We start from the raw sequence: 24,041 nt of genomic DNA on the forward strand, positions 1-24,041 counted from the left end.
TATATGTTAGCTGATATTTTGGAGTCATTTATGCTACCCTTTCCCTTCACTGCTTTGGGCTTGACTGTAAAATTTGTAATGATACTCCTGAGCACTTACTCATGGGTGTGAGTCCATTGCTGTTAAGTAAGGGTTAAAGTCCAGCTGGCATAAGGAACTGATGAAAAATTAAGTTCTGTGTGCTTTGGAGTTTACAACGTAACACTCACATGAGTGAGCGTGTCTTGCTTTTGTTGCTAAGTACATCAGTTGGAAATAAAACAGTAAACCTAGATTTGCTGAAATTTTGGGCTGTGGTGAAGGTGGATAAACATGCAATTGCTAACATCGTTTCCCAGGTACCTCAGCTGCCTCAGTCCTGCAGGAATAAACATCCTCCCTCAGAAGGGTGATGGCGGGTAAATACGCTGCTTCGCTGCTTCATGACCCTGCAGAGAAAGTTCCCATCAGCGAGCCAACCCTTCCGTCCAAAGTTAACTAGTTATCTGCCAATGCCCGAGATGATACACGCTGCCATCAAACACACACGCTGCTTAAGGCGATGCCTGTGATGCTTTTGGCAGAACAAGCTGCACTATTTGTGTAAATGGTGTTTGTCCAGAGCACACAGGGACAGAGACTGACCCATCATAAAAAATCCCATTGCGCTTTTTCTCTGAAGAACGGAAAACCTTATGCTCTGGCACGGTCAGAAAACAGATTTTCCCCTTTTGTAGAAATGAAGCCACTTACATTTATCGTAGCACTGTAAAGCTCATGTGAATTTTTTTTTATTCTAGAGCAAAAGATGAAATACCAGGGTATAAACTAAGCTGTATCTGTGATAATCATATCCTTCCTAAACCACATCACTTTGGGAACTCTTGTGTATTTATAAAGAGTAACTAGGAGATGTTCACACATTTGCATTTAAACATCAAACCCTCTGAAGATGTCTTGTTCATTTTGTTCATTACATCACTTTCAGAATAACACAGTAAGAACAGTCTGAAGTATTTCCAAAGGAACATAACTTATGAAACAACCACTTTCATTACGCACAACCAAGCCCCATTTTTTAGGCTAAAACACGAACAGTTAAATAAAAAAATATTACTTAATAAATTAGTATCTTTATCTCCTTTCTGAACTTAAAGATAATTAACCAGCCTTTATATTCCTAATAGTCCCATAATCTGCAAATATAAAAATTCAAATGCAAGAAAGAAGTAAATGCTGATTAAGAGTCAGCAGAATGAAATGAGAAGCGCTCTCTCTAACCCATCTGAAAGCTATTAAACCAGTGCAATGAGTGCAATATATGCCACAGTAGATGTATAAATTCAAATGTTGCCTTTGAATACTTCTGCTGGCAACTGAAGTCCCGCATCCAGCACGCTGGTTATCACAAATGTCATCCTACTAGAAGAAAAGCTTAAGACACACCCATATATAATCAAAGTGCTTCTATAAAAGTAAAAGGAAGATTAAAGATTACCGAGCATACTTCAAAAACACACGGGCAAAGCCTGGAAGAGCACAAAACTTCCCTCCAGCTACTGTCAAACTTCAGCCGGGTTTCTAAATGCCACACCTTGGCTGACTGCAGCCTATAGGAACGACAAAGGGAATTCAGTTTTGGCTTCCTAATTCTCCCTGAAAATTGTGCACGTTCATCTGCAAGAGATCCCCAAGACAACCATGCATATATCAGGTATCTGTAAGATCAAGGCGAAGCCATTTTTATAGCACAAACTCATAAACTTAATTTTATTTCCCTTCTGATTAAGAGCAACACATTGTAAAAAAATACTATTTTTCAAAAGTGTCTTTCCGCCAGGTATAAAAATCGCTGTGTATACCCAAACATGGAACAGAGGTAGCCATTCATCATAGAAATGACCTAGAGCATAGAGGTCATTTGCCCCAAATGAAAATTGTATAGTGAAAATAGATGATGAGTATCTGGAATAGAAGCAATAACATTTCCAACAGAATATCTTTAATAGAAATAGAAAAACAAACCAGTTATTTATGATGTGATTTTATAGGTCCTCCACATCACCTCCTGGGAAGAATATTTCCAAGAGGAATTTGCATGGTGTGTGTAAAAAACCTGCTTATATGCTTTGACTGAAAATGTTTTATTTACCTACAAGGCCTGACAATGAAAAAAAAATTATTACGAAACCTGTGATATTTAACTGAGATAGAGCAAACATTCCTCTCGTGTAGTCATATGCAATAAGTATGAAATATAACTCGATTTCATCTGTACATTTAGAGAGTATCTCTTATTTATTGCAAATATATTTCTTGCAGGGTAACAGTTCTGTTTCCATTCATCCTCTTCCAAAGATACTCCTAATCTCTCTCACAAGAATTTCAAATATCATTCATGGCCAAATACTGCATTTGGATTTCTCGGAGTTAATGTTATGAACAGGAATGTTTCTTTGCTCCAAGAGAAGTGCCTCCAATTCAATGTGATGCATTAAAAAATAAGGTGAGAATCCAAAGAGTTGACATAATGATGTGATAAAACTTTCAGATTTTATGGAAAGAAGCATTTTTCAGTTTCCTCTTCATAAATGAAAAACATATATGCACAGTGCGAAGAAACATATTATGCCTAAGTATGTAAAATATGTCAGCTTGAACACTTTACAGTTCAATGAGAAATATTTTTCAGGAGGATACTTTAGATTCTGTTTGCCGGAGAAAAAGAAAAATCTTTTATTTTCTCAATATTATCTTATTTTTCCCTAGCTGCAAAAAAACCAGCACTGGGATATTTACGTATTGTGAATTAGGAGGAGTATTTTTTACTGGCTACCAAAACTTTAATGGCATTAGTTCTACTTGTAACACGCTTTCATTAAAATGAAAAGGAGGAAAGTAGTAAAATGAATATAGACCCTCATCGGTACCAGTGGGGTTTATGTTGGCCAGGGGTTTAGTCGTGTTGTTTCGGTTATAGATCGCGATCAGCCAACAGGACAAACCTCTTTTTCGACTGACGTCAAAATAAATTTTGCTATTGTAATATAGAACATGGATTTAATATGTAGAAGCTGTAAGTAATTCTTTAGCTTTCATTTTAGTGAATCTGGTACTTCCTGCCTTAGGAGCGTACGTAATCTGAGGTACATATAATTCCTATTTAGTGCAGATACACGTGTAAACTGACACTAAGGAGTGCCAAACTACATGAGAACTTAATTTAACCCCTGGTGAACACCTGAAGAAACGCTGTCAGCCGTACATTTCTCATGAAGGGACACATGCTCCTCTAGCCTCCCTCCAAATAGAAACAAATACCACCCTCTGAGTTCCAGATTTGAACCTGGAGGCCCAGGAAGGATAGAATGTAGCAAGAGCTCACTTTATTAGCTAATTACAGCGATCTGCGGGTTTAAATTAACATCAGAGTGCTGCTTTGTATCCCCTATTCACACCCGTATCTGCAAACCTACCACCGTGTTCACGGAAGTCAATCCTGGTTATCAGTAATCTAAATCAGAAGTCAATCAGGTTCCCTGATTTACAGATTATTACAGTAATAGTCTTAAAAATCTCTAAACCATCTAATGCCTGAGCAGCTTCGGCAGTTTTGCAGCACATATTTAGTAGCACCGCAAAAATAATGCATCAGTTGTACAGAACCACAAAATAGTCATAATTAGAAATAAATACTATTGCTGCACTGCTTTTCCATTTCGTTTCTCCTTTCCCTTGCGTGGAAAACCAACGATGACTGTAGGAACAGGGCAAGTATGTCCATTATTTCAGTTAATTCACTTTGATTTATCTTTTAAAAATAAACCTGTTGTTAAATCAAAGAGCTCAATTGTAAGTTGTCTTTGGTAAGACTCTAATAATTTACCCACTAATGCAGGATAAAGATGATGAGCCATGAAGCTGACTTTGAAAACCTTTTGATCTTCTCACTCCCGGGCATGATGCATAAAGGTGCACCAGTTTGCTCTATCACAATGGCCTTTGGATCCTGCAGGACAGGAGCAATGAAATTCAGATTGGTTCGAACGTGTAGGTGGTGACCTGGGAAACAAATCTCAGGGGTGGGAAAAGAGAAGGCACACGGGAAGAGGAGTAGACTCCTTCAGATGTCTGAGACGGGTGCTCGATCTCAAAACCTGACGATAACGAATGCTGGTACAGAAACTGGCCCCCTGCATTCCTAATGGTACAAGAAAATAAGAGGAAAGAGATTCAACCCTGACCTCAGAAGAGGACCTATTTTCATTCTTAAATTTGAGGTATGGGGCTTCTCTGGTGGAGGAGAAGCAAATCTTAACAAATGATAGCCAGTCATACATTTCACCTCTCTTGTTTCTCTGAAGTGTTACCCTTCTGCTTTCTGCAGATTTTTACACAGTTTATTTTCTTTTTGCTGAAGACTATTTTTTAAATTTTCTTTTTAAATCATGGTCCTGGGTCTCTCTAAGAGTAGGGGGGTTGGGATCAGGAAGCTCATTTCCCTTGCTCATTCTTTTGTAATCACATATTCCACCCTCTAATTAGCCAGGAGATGTTAACTTTGGACTAGGTTTTTGATTTAGGTTTAGAAACCAGAGGGTTTCTCATCTTAATGGCCAAGGAAGGATTTTCTCAGAACGGTGCGCTCATCAACATGGCAATACCCAAACGCAGAGAGCCTGCTGCTCTTAATCAGGAACAGAAACCTTGTTTTAGGGCTGCATCTCTGGGAAGGCAGCGGACAGAAATCCCTGAGGGCCAGGTGGCTGGAGAGATCAGAGCAGGAGCCAAAAAACAACCAAGAAACCGGTGGTTTCTCAGGAGCGAGGGTCCTGAAGAAGACTGGGATCCTTCTCCTGGAGCTGCCTGGCAATGTGGCACTGAGGAAAGTCATGTTGGTTTTATATGGAGCTGGTTTTGCCTTGGTAAAGAAACTTTCCGGCAGAGTGAGGCCAGGTGTATCTGGAACATAATTACACAATTAGGAAGACGACCAGGGAGGCACCACCCCATCCCGCTTCCCTTTGTGTGGAAACTAGACGGGACGCGGCGGGGTTTTCCTGCCGGCAGGACGAGGGGGTCCTTTGGGACCCCGGCCCCTTCCCTCCTGGGGCGCCCGCCGCTTCCCTCAGCGCCCCGGGGACCGGGCGGGCGGCCGAGGCGGGAGAGGCGGGCGGCCCGCGCTGCTCCCGCCGCCGAGCGGGACCCGCCGCCCCGCACTCCCCCACCTCCCCCGCGGCGGGGCGGCCGGGGCCGGGGCGCCAGGCCGCTGGCTCCGCCCGCACCACATGACTCCGCCGTCGGTAGAAACTTTTCCCGTCCCGGGGTTGGAAAATGGCGGCGTAGGAGCGGGGCTCTCGCATCCCCGCCCGGTCCGGCCGCTCCCGCGGCCCCCCCAGCGCCATGACCCGCTGGGTTCCCACCAAAAGGGAGGAAAAGTACGGCGTAGGTGAGGACCCTCCCGGCCCCGCTCCCGCCTGTTGCGCTGCGGGAGCCCGCGCCGTCCGCGGGGAACCCCCAGCCGCGGGCCTTCCCCCCGCCGCGGCTCCGCGCTCCGCTCGGCGCTGCGGCGGGCCGGGGCCGCGCTTCCCCGGGCGGCAGCCCAGGAGCCCCCCCCCCTCCCCCCCCCCCGGCCGCGGGGTCGGCTGGAGCCCCCGGGGCGGGCGGGCTCCCTGCGCCGGCTGCAGCCCCCGCCCGCGGCGCTTCGGCCGCCGCCGCCCGGCGGGGCTTTGCCCAGGGAAAGTTTGGAACTCGCCTGGAAACGCCGGGCAACCCGCGCTTGAGTCGCCCTCGCTAGGAAAGTTGCCTTCTCTTTTTCTCCTCTGCATTCTTTTCTTCCCGAGTACCACTTTCTCTGAATAGCAGAGGGCTCCGAGTTATTTTTACATGGGTTTCTTCCCCCCCCACCCCCTCCCTGACGGCAGCTGAACAGGGTACGCTTCCAGTGCTGGATCCTGGGTGGGAAGCGCTGCCCTGCGCCAGCTGGGAGCCCACCCGGTCCCTGGCGATGCCCGGTGCTCCCTCCTCTCGCATCCCTCCGTAGGAGAGGGAGCTTTTGAGGCTACAAAGGGAGAAGGCTCTTCGTTTTGCAGGGAGTGTGATTTTCATACAGATGAGGGGTTTCCCCTGCACGCTGTTGTCCGCGGATCCATTTCGTACTGCGCTTCTTCCGTCCCTCAAACAGAGGGGGATTGTTCTCTGCCGGTGGTTAAAACGTCTCCGCTCTAATTAAACGGAACCAAACTGGGGTGGTTTTGGGCAGCGTTGTGCCGAGAGGGCCTGTCTTGATATTGAGGATGTTTTGTTTTGATCAAAAGCGTTTTTTCGGGGTGATGGAGAAGGAAACTTTACTGCCATGAGCGAGAGCGTTTGTCTTGGGGAAGGAAATAATAAATCTGACTGTTCAGTGTGGAAATACAACATTCAATGTCCACCGCGGTTCTTGGACTCTATTGGTTGTGAAGAACAACTTACTTTTCATCTATACCCACCGCTAAGCCTTGTATAAACAACGTGAGCAGGAAGAAGGGAGTTTCTGGGTCTAAGTAGAGCCCAAGTGAATTTTAGGAATTAATTTTAAATTCTGTGCGTACATCCCTAGAAAGCAAGAGCAGGACTTTTCAATTACTAGCAAATCCTAGCTGGCTGGTTACACTGCGTGAGAACTGTGACTAATATCAGCGCTGAGGATGCAGGACAAATAGAAGAAAGCAGGAATGCTACAGATGGCAGTCGCTCATTAAGTTTTCCAAATACCTGCTTCGTGGTGTGGGATGGGTAGGGTATTTCTGAAAGACTGGAATGGCTAAATTGTCACATAGTATATGCTCGTGTTAGAAACCAGTGACACTCGAAAGCAAGTTCCTCTTTTGTAGGCACTTGTATCTAACGCCGTGGTGGAGGAGATTGCCCGAACCTGGGTTTCCAGGAATTGATGTCTTGGAAGTGCTTTTGAAAGGGTGAGAGAATAAGTAGGGTGGAATAAACAGTATTTTAAAATACACTCTAAGTATATTTGGATATCCAGTGTGGGAAATTGTATTCGCAGTAAGAGAACTAGACTTAAATGTCGTTTAAGAAAAAAAAAATTGTTTCACAGTTTCAAAAACCACAAGATTATGTGCTCAGTTGGTATTTTTTGTTTGTGTCCACTGCTCTGGAGGGAAGTTTGTCACGGTTTTATAATAGGTTTGTTTTTCTGTGATAGTCTCTTTTCTTTTTCCTGCACATTAGCCAAGAGGGATGAACCTCAGCAAAATTAGGGTATTTCTCAGCTGAACTGCAGGGGTGTGAGAGTTGAAAGTAGACGTAGTGTTGCAAGGAGATGAAATCGGATTTAGAGCTAATTGAACGTTGCGATTCGCTTGCCCGTGCTGTGCTGTTGGACGCTGTTTTGGGAGGGATAACTTCTTTTCAGCGTCGCCAGGTTTCTTCCTGAGGAAGATGAACGTTCAGTCTGGTTGCATGCGTTTTACGCATCTTTGTGTTATTAAAAATGGGTGCTTCTGTACACTGCGATATTTCTGGTGGTTTTTTTTTTTTTGCTGCTTGTGAAACTTTCAGGCTGTGGAGAGTTGATGTAGCAGTAACGTAGTCCCAAAGAGAAATGGAGAAGGCACTGTTAAGGTGAACGTGCTAATAAATGAATATTTTTCTTCCTAACTATTTACCATGGCCAGTCCTGGAGACTGACAGTGGAACAGAAACATCTGCCTCTTCCCAAATAGTTGAACTGTTAATTGATTGGTGTTAATTGGATTGTTAATTGAACTGCCATCTTAGCGATACACGTATGCAACATACGTAGCGTGTACGCTTTGCTAAAGCAGAAATCACAGGAAGGCATCTGTTGTTGTGGCTGGCATTACTGATGTTGCAGTTGTGGGAGCTCAGAAATGTGTGTATGTATACATAGGCGTGAGTGTGTATATATGTAAAGATGTGTGTATATAAAATATGCACATGTGTATATATAATACATACATATACTTTTTTTTCCTCCTCTTGACTAGTGTGTTCCTGTGCACAGCTAAGCTTTCTTAACGTCTCAAGTCCCAAAGATTTGCTGGCTGTGACGCAGTAGGAAGAAAATACTGCGACATACCTATCCTGAAGCTGTGGTAGGATACAGGTGTGTTAAGAAACGTTCCTCTTGCTCAACGCGCTCCACCTTGCACGGTGGGGTTTGCAGATGATGCTGGATGCCCAGCACACGTGCAAACTAAACTTACTGCCTTAAAATGAGGAGCGGTGCTGCGTCGTGCACAGGCATTATCTCAGCAGACAGTTGTGAGCGTGACTCAGCTCCGCTTCCTGAGAGAATTCAGGGCTCGGCGTGCGGGGAGGCTGGATGGGGAATGGGTGTGGATATAATGGGGTAATGCAGTTGTTAGATTAACAGACGGGGAACCATCCAAAACAGGAAAACAATTGGCTTAATTGAAGTAGCTTTTCTTCACTCCTGATGCTGCGTATCCTTCTTCTTCGTCTCAGCGCCTAGCTCTGTATTTCAGCTCTCGCCCCGAGCCGGTGGGGAGGCATGCGGTGGTGGCGAGATGGCCACGTGGGTGTACGGCTTCCTCACGAGCAACGTTAGAGGCTTTCAGAGAGCCCAGAGGCTGCTTATGTCTGCTGCGTGCCCTCGGTGCCCCGAGCGGCTGCGGAGTGTGGCTGCTCAGTCCCGCGTTTCCTGCTTGTCGTGTGATGCGAAAATTGTAATGTTGGTGTTCGTCCTTACACCAGCAGAGAGGAGGTGTAATGAGCTGCTTTAGGAAGTCTGTGAGCCTGAATAGTGCTTCTGAAATAGCATAAAGTGGCTCTAGTAGCTTCCAAATCCTCTTGACTTCTACTGTCATTTGACCCGTTTCCTTTGGACTTAAAGCTGCAGTAAGAGATAGAACTGGCGCTACTGTGGTGACCGCAAATACCCGTATTTAAAATGCCTTTGTCTTCAAAAGTATGTGCAGATATGGAGTAATTAGACCACCACTGTGATAGTTTAATCTGGGTTGTGTTGGGTGTTGTTTTTGTCTTTTTGTTTGTGTTTTTTTTTTTTTTTAATAAATGGGGAAATAGAAAAATAGTGCCATGCGTGTCTGTGCATGGTGAGATGGAGAAGGAGAACTTCCCGGTTACATGGCTTGTGCTCTCTGAGATCCTGTTAATTTTCAGGATGCTGACTCTGCTTTCCTCTGCTACTCTTAATGAGTCGCTGGCAAACATGGATAGTCGTGCCCTTGCTGTGATCAGTAAGCCAGTGTGGGCTCTGCTGGCAGGCAAGGTGCTCCTGGCTTTGGGCAGCTTCATAAATTCAAAGCCTTGATGAAGAAAGGGCTGGGTATCTGTACAGGGAGCCGCACTGAGCGTTACTACTTCAAGACAGCACGTGGTGCCTGGGTAGGTGCTTCCTCATGCCATGTATTAGGTCAAAGATAATGTATATGTCAAGGACACCAGCATTTTAAAATAGCCTGTACTTCTGTGACTGTATCTGTACAATTGTTGCACTTCTGTGGTGTATCTCGGTGTGCTCGAGCTTTCCTCTAAGCAGACGGGGTGCTGCAAATACTTGAGATGGTGTCTGTCGTTCCCAGTCCTTAGCCAGGATCATGCAAGCTGCTCAGATTCACTCTACTGTGTAGGGTGTGTGCCTGCGTGTGCATTAATTAAAAACAAACAAACAACATCAAACAAGCAAAAAGACCAGCCCACAAACAAAACCGATTTTACTGTGAGCCACACTAGTTGGGAGTTCCTGTGTTTTTGCTTGTTAGTGGTGAGTTTTTGTTGCGTGTCACGACGGAGCAAATCATAACTAGCTGGATTTTGGATGCTTTGAAAGAGGATGGACTTTGGCCACATTGCAAGGTTAGGGTATTTTAGTGCCTCTCTGAGATTCGGATAGCTTTTCAGAAGGTGTCTATAGAAGTATCTTCAACCCAAGTACGCAGAAATATATGATTTTTTTTTTTTTATTACTAGGGGAGAGCTCTAATGAGTTGGTGGACTAAGTGGTGATACAAAGGTCATGATATGTAAATTTTGCAACTGAGTTGTGCTCTTGTAATGGCTCTTCGACAGGGGGGATAGGAATTTGGTAAGAGCAGTGCCGTTGAAAGCACATGAACACCTATGGCCAAGCAGTGCTGCTTCGCTTCTGCTGCTTGAGGGAGGACGGCGGCGGTTTAGGACAGATTTAAGGCTTTTGTGCGATCCTGGATTTACAGTCCACAGCTGCGGTGAGTGGTGGTGGCGCGTGGAGACTCTCTCTTGTTTACTAAGAGAGTTGATGATCTTGTGCTTGCGTAGTTGTGCCTTGAAGTAGGGAAGAGAAGTTTTTTAGGAGATTGAAAAAGTTGCATCTTAGTCATGCGTCTTAGGAATTTTTGTGATGCTGTTCTGTGAGTGAGATTTGGAGCCGTCTGAGAGGACAGGACAGCTACCTCTGTGCTGTTACTGACAGCAGGACTGCGCTCTGACACGTCCCAGGCTGATGGAGCAAAAATGCCCATGCAATATTTGCTGATGTATTTATCGGTGTATTACCATTTTGAGAAAGCACATGCAGATGCGGTCTCCTAGAGGCAGCACACCCTGCTGTACGCCCGGATTAGAGTTTTGTTTTGTCATATCTTACAATACCTTTTAATGCCCTGCTGGCTGAAGGGATGCATTTCTGTGCTCCCCTGTCCCTGGCATCACACGAAGCAGAGGTGAGGGACTGGTAGATGAAGTGTATTTCTTCCTAAATGAATGACCTTAATTTGACTGTAGGCATGTGCTTGATTATGCTCAGTTTACTCGGCAGTCACTATTGCTCTCTGTCAATAAACACTTGTTGCAAGCGACAGATTGGAGAGGGATAAAGATACCGGATAAGTGGAAGCAAGCGTGTACTCCTGTTTGCTTTCGTCCAGGTCAGTGACAGCATTACAAACCGGGATTGTTCCAAGAAATGATTCCTGTAGGGATTTACCAGAAATACTCCGCCCCCCGCCCCGACCTCGTAGAGCACATACTGACCTCCTATAGGCAACCGGTTGCCTACGGGTGTAATACAGAGCATTTATTTAACTCTGCAGAGTAAATTTTCAGTGAATTTAGGAATTTTTCAGCTGTTAATTAACACTCTTATTCCTGGAAAATAAAAGGCAGAGAGAATTTTCACAAGGCGAGGATTTACACTTTACATCGTACACAAGTGTGGAAGTGACAGTAGGACAAGGTCCTAAATCAGGTTTTTGGTTTGGTATTAATTCAGGGGGAAAACCATTTCTGAATTTCCATCTGAATTTCAAGTAGTACCTTGGTGGATTTTGTAGTTTTCCTCTTTGTCTCTCATTGCTGTAAATGCTCGATTTAGGTGCACTGATACGATGTTAATTTGAGGCTGTTTGCCGTACTTGGCACAGCTTTCTTTGTATTATAAATGCATTTTCCTTTCTGCATAGACAGAGCTTTTGGGGAAGGAGAAAGTAAACTGGATGCAACTTTTAAGTCAACCAGCATCTGCAGGAAGCCTTTCTGTCAGCTTGCAACTACAGGCATCAGCGTTGCAATAATTTTTCTTTGAAATATTTGTTTCTGGAGCTTGTCCAGTGTTGGCTGTAGAGTACATGCAGGATACGCTTTGTCTAATCCTTTAGTAGTCCTTCAGGACTGAAATCCAATACATCTTGTTAAATACCTGTAGATGTGTCCAACTGTAGGTAAATAGCTGAAAGCTGACTTATATTAATGAATCGAAGCTCAAATGAGGAACTAGCGCTAAGCCAGTTTTAAAGTATTTACTCTGTTACAGATGTCAGTCTTACCTCGCCTCTTCTGCTTGCTGCAAGTCTGAAACTTTCACAAAACATTTCGTGGTGGCTGATCACCATCTCTATGAAATACATGGGCTGCTCTTCTTTCCGAGTCGTCTTTAACAAGGAGAGGGACCACTGAAAAGTTAGCATTGTGTTTTTTTTTTTTTTTATTGTAAACTTAAAAACATTTTAAATTCTGTTTTCTGGCCTGTGGTAGATCCCAAGGCTATTCTGACAATAGTCGCTTTCTGAATAGTGCTTTAATGAATGCCTTAATGACTTATGGAATACCTTCCTCCTTTAGCTTTGGGGGGAAATTGAACTCACGCCATATCTAAACCAAAAGAATGTTCAAAAAGAGATAATTCTTGTAAGTCTGAAACTTTATCTACATTTTCAGGCTGTAGTTGTGAAAACATTTATATATTTATAGTATTATTTATCTTCCCATGTTTATGTAATTTGTGCATTAAATCTGATTTCTGATGTAAACACTCGTAACACAAGAAGCAGCAGTTGCTGAATTTCAGTTTCATCAGCAAAATATGAAATATCTCTGGAAATATTTTTCTGCTCCATATAGCTTTGTAACTAAACTGCAATAATTACATTGAGAACTATTATGTGTAATCATGTATCCATATACATAACAAAACAAACAGATGGATGAATAACTGAAGTAACTATTGGCCATGATACATGAATTTTTGGGGTTTTTTATAATATTTCTTAGCACTGCTGCTTTATTTAGAGTACTGTTTATATTATTTTCGCACAAACCTTTTTATTACATGTTTTCCGAGGTTTGTGGTGGCTCATTTCACCAAAGGGTGTTGGAGTAGCAAAATGTCTTTCTTTTACCCGGTAGAAAGTATTGAGCAACATAGGGTTTGCTGCGTAATTTATGAACACGAATGGAAGTAAAAGCGTGCATAATTGGTATATATGCTTGTAGGCACTTGCTTTCTTATGGCACTCTGTTCTGTACATCTGTACTGTTGTAGCAGCTGTGTCACTTTAGTGTTTTTACTACCCAAATTAATCAATATTGAGGTTGAAAACCTGCTTGAGCAGCTCCCAAGCTGAGCGAGGTGCAGGGGTTTCGGGAGCGTGGTGTAGTAAAGCAGGAGTCCCTGAGGAGTCCCGTGCACAGAGGGCATCGTTGGTGGCATCGTGGAGAATTGTCTTCCTCGTGGAGGAACCTTGCCGCTTGATGTGGTGATTTCCTGATGAATTGCTGGCAGAGCTTCCTGGGGGCGCAGCTCCTGAGCAGCTTTGAAAAATGTACGTCTGACGGTGCCGGTGGGCGCTTGGGATTTGGGGAGCACACGAACCGTGATGGGCCCGAGAGCCTCTTCGAGCATCCAGATACCTTTTGGAAGTCCAGCGTTAGGTGTTTATGTTTGCTCTGCCTGCCTTCTCCTTCTCCGAACAAAGCACGGAAGCACTGACATCACTCAACTTGAAGTTGAAATACCATATGTTTAGAGAACGTAGCTGAATAGCCCGTGGGTCCCCAGAGGAGGTAAATGATGCCAAACAAGGAGTTGATGACATCGGACCGTGCCCAGACCTAATGAGCAAGGACCTTCAACTGCGCTGTGTTAGTAGAGGAGGGCTTTCCTAATTTCCATATGTGGAATAAAACAAAATAAAAGAATTCAGAAGAAGTAAGATGGCAAACCCCAGCGCTGGTGGTGCCTGTGATCCCTGCATAAGGCTAAAGGGAGATGTTGGAAGGGGACAGGGATACAGGGTCATGGAAAGCTCTGCTGTTACCTGTGTCTCCAGCAGCAGGCATGCCTGCCTGCCTCCCAGCTGATGCTTTAGCCTTTAACATCCTCCGAATTGTGCCAGCTGGTCTGCGGGAGAAAACGTCGGCAACAGGGAATGGTTCAGTGAATGTAGTTGCATGCTTTTATTGAGGAGTTGCTTCTGCTTCGGCGTGGTGTGTGTATAGTACTATGGGCAGCAAAGGCTGCGTATCAGAAATGAAGTGAAATGAAAGGACTGGTAATGTAAAAAGTATTCCTGTCGTGGACCCTGAGACAGGAAATATCTCAGTGCTGAGCCAGATGGAAGGAGCTGATGACATTTGAGTTTCCAAGTCTTGACACAGATGGTGAACAGTTTAAAGGGACGCTTGCTTTCAAAAAATCTGGTGTGCATGTGACTCCGGTGAACGAATCGTGACCCTGAAATGGCTGCGGATTATCAGGGCAGTGACTTGGAATGCCCTATATAAATACTGTCCTCTAAAGGAGGGGTTGCGCTGCAGTTTTAATGACTAAGTAGAGATACGGTTAAGCACGTCACTTGGGTCAGGAAAGTTATAGATAAGGGTCTGTGGGAACCTTTAAACTTTCTCTTGACTAAATATAAGGTTATTCTCCCAAAATACGAGCATATGAATAAAAACTAACATCATGATGGCAAGAAGTGGAGTTTTTACTTTTACTTTAATTATTATTGTTTATTAAGTAATGGAAAGAGCTAAAAGAGGGTTTGTTCATCAGCTGGTTTGACTTGCGTGGACCTCCTGTTGGTCAGTGGATCTGAAGAAGGGACCAGCTGCAGGCACGACCAAGCCTGTGCTTATTCCCTCCCGAATTGCTATGGAGACTGTCGTCATATTGTGGGCTGTGAGTCTCTCCGTCCTTGCTTCTGCCTTGCAATACAGCCTGGGTTTGAAAAGCTTGTCGTCTTGGTTTATTTTTTTTTTTTTCCCTACTGCTTTGGGGTCGCATGGGAGCATGTTACCATTTTTGCTGTTTTGCATCAGACAATCGGTGGCTCATTCATAGCTCAAACATATAGAAAATAGTGCTTATACTCAAGGCTGTAGCACGCTCTGTCTAATATGAGGTGATGGTGATGTTGCCTGGTGTCTGGCCTCTGGACTCGGCTGCTGGATGTCCTGGTGGCTTCGCGCTCTGCGTATGGGAATGTATTGCTTTGTATCCTTTGAGCAAAATGTGATTATCATACAAAACTGTCTACAATTATACATGAAAGCTTTCTTGCTACCTGGTTATTTTCCTTTGTATGTTCTTTATTCTGTCATACGCTTCTTAATATTTAATGATTTCCAAGCTTTTTTCTTCAATTCTCATATTTTGTCCTTATACACAACTGCCCACCAGTTTTCTGCAGGCATTGCCCGTCATCGTCCCTGCTGGAATTCCTTCCTTCCTACTCACCTGGCTACCCCCGCTTCACCCTTCACGGCGATGGGAAATAGTGTTTATCTTTGGAGACTTATAACTGGGGCAAATAAAAAATATATGAGCACTGCTGTCCTCTTGCCCTCCAGTAACCAACTGTAACCTCTTTTCACTCATTTGCAATGTGTGGAGGCTGAATCATTTCACTAGCAGAGGACGTGCGCGAGATACGGACCCTCATCCACCTCCCGCTGTTGTACTGTCTGACTCTTGCCTGTTGGTTTTTTTCTTATTGTGACTAGTAGGTGTTGATTGTGTCTCCATCAATCCATAGCCTTCCCGATGCTTCTTTGACCAAGAATCTTAGGTGAAGTAGACTTGAGAGACCTTTTCTTTCCCTCCCATCTGAGGCTGGTGTGTCCTGTGTCGTTGCGGTTTTGTATTTTTGGTGTGTTTTGTGGTTTTTTTTTTTTTTTTTTTCCTTCTGTGGATTGATCTCTGAGGTTTCCAGTGTAAAGGGTAAGTGGTGTAACTAAAACAGTGGTTTTACTGATAGTGTTTTTAGTAAGTTGGTTTAAAAAAAGGTGGTTTGTGGCTTTTTTTTTAGTTTAGTTTTGGAGGTATTTGGGCTTCCGTTTCAGATCGGCGTTACTCTGTAGAAGGTACGTCTTTGGTATGGCAGTATCTAACTGCCTCATTCCTCGACAGCAGTCAGCAGTGCCTCTAGTTGTTGGCGATCTGTTTTCCACCTCTGTGTGACCTTGGTCAAGTCTGTTCTGTACTTTTTTTTTTGTCTCTTCTGATGGTGCTCACTAACGGCTGGGCATAAAGACGACGACCTTTTTCTCCTGGACTTCCCAGGCGATGGGCAGCAGTATGCAGAAGAACAACTCAGAATTCCTGTAGGACTGGGACTTGCTCACAGGCACAGCAGCTGGCATTGACTCTGTTTTAAAATGAATTCAGTGACATGTGACAAAGCCCTGGAAGGGACTGAAATAGTGGGTAAAGATCCCTTTCCCAGAGTTTTCAGTTATTGAGCTCTTCTGATGAGAAAACAGTTGTTCTTGCTCACAAGTTAAGTGGTTGGAGATGAGAACAGATTTTTTTTTTTGTGGCGCAGAGGTATTTCTTAGGCAGTAGTTTCCATAGTGTGTGAGTCAAATGGGACAAAACAGCAACCCCAAACTTTTGATGGAGAGCCAAATATTCTTTTGGTATTTATTATATTATACTTTGTTTATTTTTATTTGTTGGTTTTGTTCTTGAGTGTTTCACTGTAATTAAGAGTCTAAAAGGATTAAAAAAAGCATTAGACATTTATCCGGATAATAGGGACGTCTGCAGTTACATTAGATTGGATCGCTTTAATGCTGAGCTTTACTGTCCTAAACAGCTCCAGGACTGATAAGGTACTGATGGACGAGGGAATTTTTTTTAGCGCTGGCTAATACAGAATTGCCTGCCGTAAGGTCTCGATGTGTCTCTAAAACGCTGATCATGGGAACTGGACTTTGGACTCTGTTTAGTCCGATCTGGTGTCTCTCCTGGTGAATCGCGCTACTGGGATGCTGATGCAGGTAGCACACGCGCAGATCTTGATGCGATTATAACAAAGCCTTCGTTAAACCAGTGCCGCCTTGTAATTGTGCCTGCAAGATCGATGGGGAGTTACTCATTTAGTCGGTGTGTGCTGCCTGCATAATGGGAAGTGTGTCCCGTTAGCAAGGTTTTATTTGGGGAAAGTGAGTCTTTGAGGAGTGCGTAAAGTAGCTCACTTGAAGCTCTGCGGGGTGGGAATCCTTATTCCTAAAAAATAAGGCAGTGGACTGGATATAGCCAGACAAGCACGTTTTAATAAAGACTTGAGAGAATTGCTCAGTTATGGTACTGTTTACATTTTTAGAAGTTTTTTGTGGGTTCAGCTTGTGTTTCGTTCTCTAGTTGAATGTATTCTTGAAATGATTTATTAACAGATTTTTATCAATACCTTTTGCCGCAAAAGAGGCCTCTGTTTATTTACTGAACTGTGATAACTGAGTGATTTAACTGGTTCAGATTTGTGCCTTGAATACAGAAAGTACAGTTTGGACTTAATGCAACAGTTGCTGGTTTCTGCAGTGGGAGCACACGAAGGCGGACGTGTTCTTGGCTGAACGCTGGAAGAAGTTCTAATACAATTAGAGCCCGACTATATAAAATATCGGGATAACCGTCTAAGCTCTCACAGTCCAGGCGTGATACCATCTGCAACACAGCGTGCTGATCTGGGAGCTGTTCTTGCATCAAGATATAAACGTTAAGATTAGGAGTTCATGTATTATGTTTAAATAATAGTGTCTTGATGCTTTCATAACATTTACATAAGCAGTGTGAAAAATATAAAATAGTTTTGCACAGGGGAAATAGAATAATTGCGTACCAGCTCAAGTGTTGATGAGATGGGTAGGATAGTGATAGCGTTGAGAAATGACTGAGTAAACTTAGTAGAAAGTAAAATATTGGTGAACTTCAGTGAAGCCTTGGGCTCTACCATCGTGTTTCGCTCCTTACTACATCTGCACATCGCAGGCGTTTCTGTTGTTACCTTTGCATGCAGCAACACAGTCTCGCTCTTGGGACACTAATGGACCAAGAAACGTTTTTAAAATTTAAACCGTTTTTCTCCAGAATGCTGCAGGCTCCTAATCGAGAGGAGTAAGTTGGATTCCTACAGAAAAATGGCACAAATACTCTTCCCCTCCCCACCGTTTTCAGTACTCCTCGGTCCTCGGCGCACAGGCCATGGACACGAATCCCGCTGCAGAATCGTCCAGGTGTCTCGTAGGAGGTTTTCACCAAACTTAGCCAGCGCAAATGTGTGTTGATTTATATATTAAAATGGAGCTGTTTTCGGGACTTGAATTGAGCGTACAATGCACTAGCTATTGTTAGTTTGTTTTTTTTTTTAATAGTTTTGTTTTGAGGTAGAGGTCCTGAAAGTGCTGAATGAGTTGAATAGTTGAGAAATAACCACTGGTTATTAGACTAATGGAGTATTTTTACAGTGGGGGAAACAAATGTTTTAAGATGAAGGTGGTTGTGGAGGACAGATGTGCTGTCTGGTTTAGCACGAGCTTGTGCTACCAGTTGGAGCTTGCCAAATACAAACATTTGAACAGATTTAATATCTTCTGTGTTGCTTTGGAAATCATTCCAGGGAAATGGTTCTCCTTAAGCTCTTGTTTCTAACGGGGCAGTGCTAGAAACGGCACTGGTCTGCTGCTCTAGCCAGGAGCTGGCTCCTGCCTGCTCTGTTGGCTGGTGCTGCCCTGGGCTACCAGCGTGCGTGTGCGGTGTGCTAATGCTTCACCTCTTTTCAGTCAGTAGTTGGGATGATGCTGGGAAGATAACATGCGAAAAAGAAAGAATAGTTAAAATATTTTTTTCTTATAGCAACAGTTATAGCAAGTTACTGTTGGGTTAGTGGCACCTTAAACAGCCTACTAGCATTAATACACGTGTCCGTCAGTGGCGTTTTTAAAATACACTCTCTTCAGGTGGTTATGCTTCGGAGATAAGGTGTTATGGCCTTGAGCTATTCTGAATTAAGGAGGGTGATTTAGAGACTTGGGGGAGTAAGGATGGTAGTTATAAGGGTCGTCTTTGATGCATTTTGGTGGGCTGAGGGGTGCCCTAGCAATGGGGAACCAAATTGGTCAATAGGACAGGACTCAACAGCTGCTGGCGGAAAGTCCTCCTCTGGGAATTTCCCACATTCGTTTGTGATGGATGAACTTTAATTAGACTAGAAAAGGCTTTAGAACAATCAAATTAAGTTGTGATAAAGTTAAGTGTTGCGACTATAAATTTAGGTTCCTATTGCGCAAAAAGGTGTGGAGTTCAAGGTCCACAAGCAGAGCTTTCAGGTTTTCCCTACTTCCCAGAAGTTTGGTTCATGGAGAGAGTAAAATGTGATGCTGGGTCTTTAAAGAATAGTAATACCATATCAGTTACATGTCCTTCTCCTTATTTCTTCCAGAATGAACATAAAAATTGGTATGGGTTCAGAGGATTCCTCTTAGGCGGGTAACATGGAATTCGTGCGGATACGAGCTCCCTCTAACAGCTGTAAGGAAACCCCATTGCTAGTGGAAGGTGTTGATGATGAGAGACCGGCTCTGCAGCCCGCGGCGAGCCGGACAGTGACTCTTTGTTAAGGCTAGCTGCCGAGCCAGCTCTGCCGCTCTTCTGAAAGCGGCACGAGGCATGTGATTTCGTACTGGTTTGGAGAAAAACAATTTTTCCCTGTTTCTGCAAAATGCCACTCTTATCTTTTAATGCATTCAGGGCTGTTTGAGTCGCTTCCGTGGTTACGTTTTTACATTAATTCTGGTATAAGATACAACTCCAGGAAAAATATCATATATTTCCTATTTCTGCAATAGCCTAGCTGTTGTGGAAAAGAGAAAGTGTTGGTGGATCAAACCGCGGCTTTTAGCAGGTAATTCTTCTCTCTGACTATTATTTCTAAGAAAGCAGAACAGGTTCCTCAGGGATTATTTGACTCTGGATCCGTGCTCTTTTCTCTGTAGTTCTTGCTGTTGGAGACAGCTGGAAAGACTGAGACACAAATAAGTTGGTGGCAAGTAAAAATGAATGAGTAAAAAGCCTAAAACTCCTTCTCCTCTCTTCCCCACTCCATAAGCTGTCCTGAGAAAGCAACGGAGGAATTTTGATTTTGTTTTCCGTTGTAGAAATGCTGAGGAGGAAGAACAGTAGGAAATGAAAACTTCTTCCCATCACCCCATTTTCCCCTTGCTTTAGGCTTTTTGCTCTGCATCGTCAGCTCTATATTGCAGCGAATAGTGCCTTGCAGGGGCCGTTTTTTTGCTAACTATTTCCGCAGTAGTGTGATAGCAGTTTTATAGTGTTGAACTTGATTTTTATAGTCATTGAAATGACTATTAAAATATAGCTGTAACATTAAGCTCACTGCTACAGAAACGCTTAGTGAAAGACACCCTCTTTACGAAATTATGTTCGGTGCAATAGAGACCTGCTGCAATGGCAAGGGAAAAGCTTGAAGAAACAGGGGACTGATGCGTCAAACATCTTCACATGGAGCCAAGATGAGCGTGGCGCAGATTGTTTTTGTTAAAATCCTCATGCAGATACAACTGGGCTTCGTTCTTGCTGGCTTTTGCGTAGCAGCAGCAGCAAGCTGAAAAAGGTATTTTCATAAAGGTTCTGTTTCATCCCGTGAAGGATGAAGGTCCTGAGGAACTGGCTGTGTCCGTCATCCATGACCAGTCTTCTCCCCAACCTATGCTGCTCCCAGTCACTTGGGAAATTATATGCCATCCTTGAGCACCAGAACGGCAGCTTGTGATTGAGCACTGGTGCCTGTGCAGACTTTGACCGTAACTTGTGCTGGTTTAGCCTGGCGCACTGGATTGGGAAGGACTTCAGGGTTTGCCTGCGTTGTGCGTGTAACTCTAACATAGTCCCTTCCATAAGCTGGTTTTAAGGTTGAGCTTGTTGCGTTTGGGGATGTTTGCACCTGCTTCTGTGTTTGGCAGGACAGTTTGGAATTGCACTGCTCTATTTGGGACCTTCTCCTAAGGCCATAGTCGGTGTCGGCTGAAGTTGATGCTGTCGCCTCCCCATGCTTGGCCACGCTGTTCTGCCGTTGCTGGTGTTCCCCGATTGCTCCAAATTGCTGATGGAGTTGTCACAGAAGAAGCGCTGAGGTTCTGAGCAAGCTGAACTCCTTGCAGCTGTTGGCCGAGGGATGGGGTGGGCGGCAGCGCTGGTGCAAGGGACGGGGCAGGGACGTGCAGCCAGGGGCACGTCAGCCGGCAGTGGGCATGGAGCTGCAGCGCTGCCAGCTTTCGGTCGCATATCATCTCTTGGGGAACCTCCCTCTAATGATGCGGCCTGACGTTGACTCCTGGCCAGTTCAGACGTGTTTGGTCCTCTGCCAGCATTGACCGTAAGCTGACCTAGTTCCTCCTCCCCTCCAGCGTTTTAACTCTTTTCCTTCCTTCCTTCCCTCTCATGCCCAGCAGATCCCTTGATGCATTTTATGCATAGCAATATTGAAGGTTTTGCAAATTTTGCAAAGACTTCAGGTAGAGGCTGTTCTGAATTTCAGTTAATTAAAAGCACAGAAGTCCTTTCTTCAGGTACACGATGGTAGGCATCGTGCATGCTCAAACGCTGTCTTTGCCTTCCTTGAGGATGTTGCTTGTAGGCCCACCACAGCAAGAGCTGAGTTAGTGCTTCTTAGTGTCCCCCAGTGAAATGCAGGAAACACAAGGGAACATCAAAACTCACTTACTTTGTGATTCTGTGTTACCAGAAGACAGATGCCAAGACATCTGCCTCTAGATAATGTTTTCTGTTTGTCTAAATCAGCATCTTGTTTTTTCTACAACAGCCAGTGTTAAGAGCTTGGGGTGGTATGATTACTTCTTGCATACAATGTTTCAGTTAATGGACTTCTTAATATTAAAAATCGATTTGAGTGTTCTTGACTGTACTTCTTGTTAGCTATGCATTATGGCATGTTATTAATGCTGTTATAGTTAATAATGGTATCTTTTTTTTTTTTTTTTAACAGTGGTTTCAGCTTTATACCCTCAGTACTTAGTGGTGAAGTACTCTGAATACAGATTAAGTAGCAAGAAGGAGGAGGGAGAAAGCTGTTAAAAGAGTGAGCTGCCATCTTCCTCAGCTCCCTAAAAATAAAGTATCTGCCTTAAAAGAGGGGGAGGAGGAAAAGCAAGAATCTGAACTTGGTTCTTGGAAATGTTGGATAGGTCCAGAGCTCTTTAATTTTTTTTTTAATTTTTTTTTTTTATTAGTGCAGAAAGAACAAGTGTACATCTTGTTCTGTCCTACTTGAGCTCTGCCCGCAGGATGCGGCAACAGGGTAGCTGCACTTCTGGAAGGCATCATGACTTAAGTTTGAGGATTGCTCTGGATTTATGAAGTTGCCTCAGTTTATTAATTCATGTTGGGTAGTAATAAGATACCAGATGCGTTGCAAAACATATTGCTCCCCTGTGTTGCCATCTGTTATAAAACCTGACGTGTCTAGTTATGTTTACGGAGGCTTGGGTTGCCCTTTGCTCTTTCTAACCTGTGCTCAACCGACAGTCGGTGCTGCACCTGTGCTTAGGTTCTCCTCTAAATGCAGAATTTATTCCTGCGAGCCCTTTGAGCATTTTGTGCCCTCACTTGGGAAAAGGGAAGGCAGGCTGTCATTGCAGGGATTTCAGTTTGAGGGGTGGCAGAGTCCAGGTTCAGGATTCTCCAACCCTTGGCAGATGTCCTGTGTAGCTCATGAAGGACAGGCGGCGCTCCTGGGCTTGCGTGGGGGTAGAGTTCCCAGATGAACTATTCTTATTTTTATTCCCCCCCCCCCCCCCCCCCCGGAATTTTCTGCTCAGATGGAAGAAGGGGAAAAAGGAACGGTCTCCCCTTTGTAAGGGAAAATGAGAGTAAATCCTTACCATCTACTTATACTTGCTGAATTTAGTCTAGTCCTGCTGGAGAGAGACTGGCGGGACAAGTCACGTTCGTGGGTTTAATCAGTAAGATGTAGTGCATTACTGGGGAGGTGGAACCACGAGCTGTATTTTCTCCATTAGCTTGGTGGTAACTGTGCAAGTCTACAAGCTTCTTCAGACTTCTCCTCTCTTTAGGAAATTCATCTTTTTGAATGTTCAGATGATAAAATAACTGGAATATTGAGAGAAGTGTGATCTGAACTTGGTGAGACCAGGAATGACAAAGTACAGGGTGACTTCAGTAAGGTGGGAAGACCCACCCTCGGTTAATGCACACGTGAAATAATAGCCTTTACCAAATTTTAGGTGCAAGTCTTGACTCGTACCCTTCTTTTTTCTTATTCCTTCTCCATTAACCTGAGCTGTAAAAATGGGAAAATTGTCCAGGTGAGTAACAGAGGACTAAGGAGCCTAATACTAAAGGCAGCCACTTTCCTTTTAGACAAAATAGGAGGAAAACCTTCAGGTTTCTTTTGTTTTTAATACTAAAGGATTTACAAGAGACTTTGCTCTCGTCTCCGTGGTTTCAGTCTGCTTTTATGGAAAAAGCACAATTATGATTCTGGGATTTTTATTTTTTTTTTCTTTTAAAGACAGCGTAAAATAAAGCTGATAATGTGTTAAATGTAGTTTGCTTTCTTTTAGGAATGTGGAATGATTAATACAGCTTTTAATGCAAAGTAATTCCAGGGAATATTACTCTAATATTTTTATAGTATCTTAAGATCTCTCCGCTTTCATACAGTCAGAGAAAAGCTTTTTCAGTATATATTGATGTTACCTTTGTTTGCCTTTTCCTTCTTTTCCCCTCTGTCACCTCTCTCTAATTCTTCTAGTGTTGCACTCCTCATTTTTCTAATGCACGTGGATTAATGAGTGCAGTTCTGTAGAGGTGTTTGTTTTGCATTCTTTAGCAGTAAATGGGTTTTTAGTGCAATTACTGTAATGCCCTATTCATTGTTCCTTTCTTTATCAGCTCCTAGAGTTGAAAAAAATTGCTCTTTCCGTGCCCACACTAATCCTTTGCTTTTGGCACTTCGGTGCTTTTGTGTAGATGTGCTGTGTGGCTGTGGTGGCAGGAGGGGAGCAGGGAGAGCCTTCACCCCCAGAGTTGCTGGGCTGAAAGTGCAGCTGATGAGGAGAAATAAGTATCTTTGGTGGCACTGAAACCTTCTGTCCTGCGGCGTGGGAGTGAGGGGTGGCTTCAGGATGGCTTTGTCGCTGTGACTTTGTGTTTTCTCTTTTGCCATCCTAGTTCTGCTCGTTACATCTCGGAGCTGAAACCTAAAGGTTGCTGGATGCTCTTCAGCCTTCATGTCAGCTAGCTCCACCCTGACTAACAGACATACCAAATCCATGTGCTACCGGCTTTGTTCAGTGCAGATCTCAAAAGCCACAACTGTTCTTTAATCATCAGCAGCCACGTCCCCTGAAATTCCTAGGTGCTTTCCCTATCATGAAGAGTTTTGGCTTACCTCAGTTTTTACAAGCAGGCTAGATGTAAGACTGCACCCGAAATGGTCTGTTGGGAAGCCAGT

At 43.9% G+C, this 24,041-nt stretch overlaps 1 protein-coding gene across 5 annotated transcripts in view; it reads left to right on the top strand.

Annotated features, from left to right (window-relative positions):
- Nucleotides 1-5,279: 5,279 nt before the first annotated feature.
- The window catches only part of DOCK1 (dedicator of cytokinesis 1), a 314,587-nt gene continuing 295,825 nt past the window's right edge, over nt 5,280-24,041 (top strand). For all 5 annotated transcript variants that reach the window (XM_087764572.1, XM_087764573.1, XM_087764574.1 and 2 more), the window contains exon 1: nt 5,280-5,428. In XM_087764572.1, the coding sequence (XP_087620698.1) occupies nt 5,383-5,428 (46 nt within the window). In that variant the 5' untranslated portion in view covers nt 5,280-5,382. The remainder of the gene's footprint in view (nt 5,429-24,041) is intronic.

This window comes from Nipponia nippon, unplaced genomic scaffold (assembly GCF_047370975.1).
Source record: "Nipponia nippon isolate SJK-2023a ecotype South Korea unplaced genomic scaffold, ASM4737097v1 scaffold_3, whole genome shotgun sequence".
Lineage (NCBI taxonomy): Eukaryota > Metazoa > Chordata > Aves > Pelecaniformes > Threskiornithidae > Nipponia > Nipponia nippon.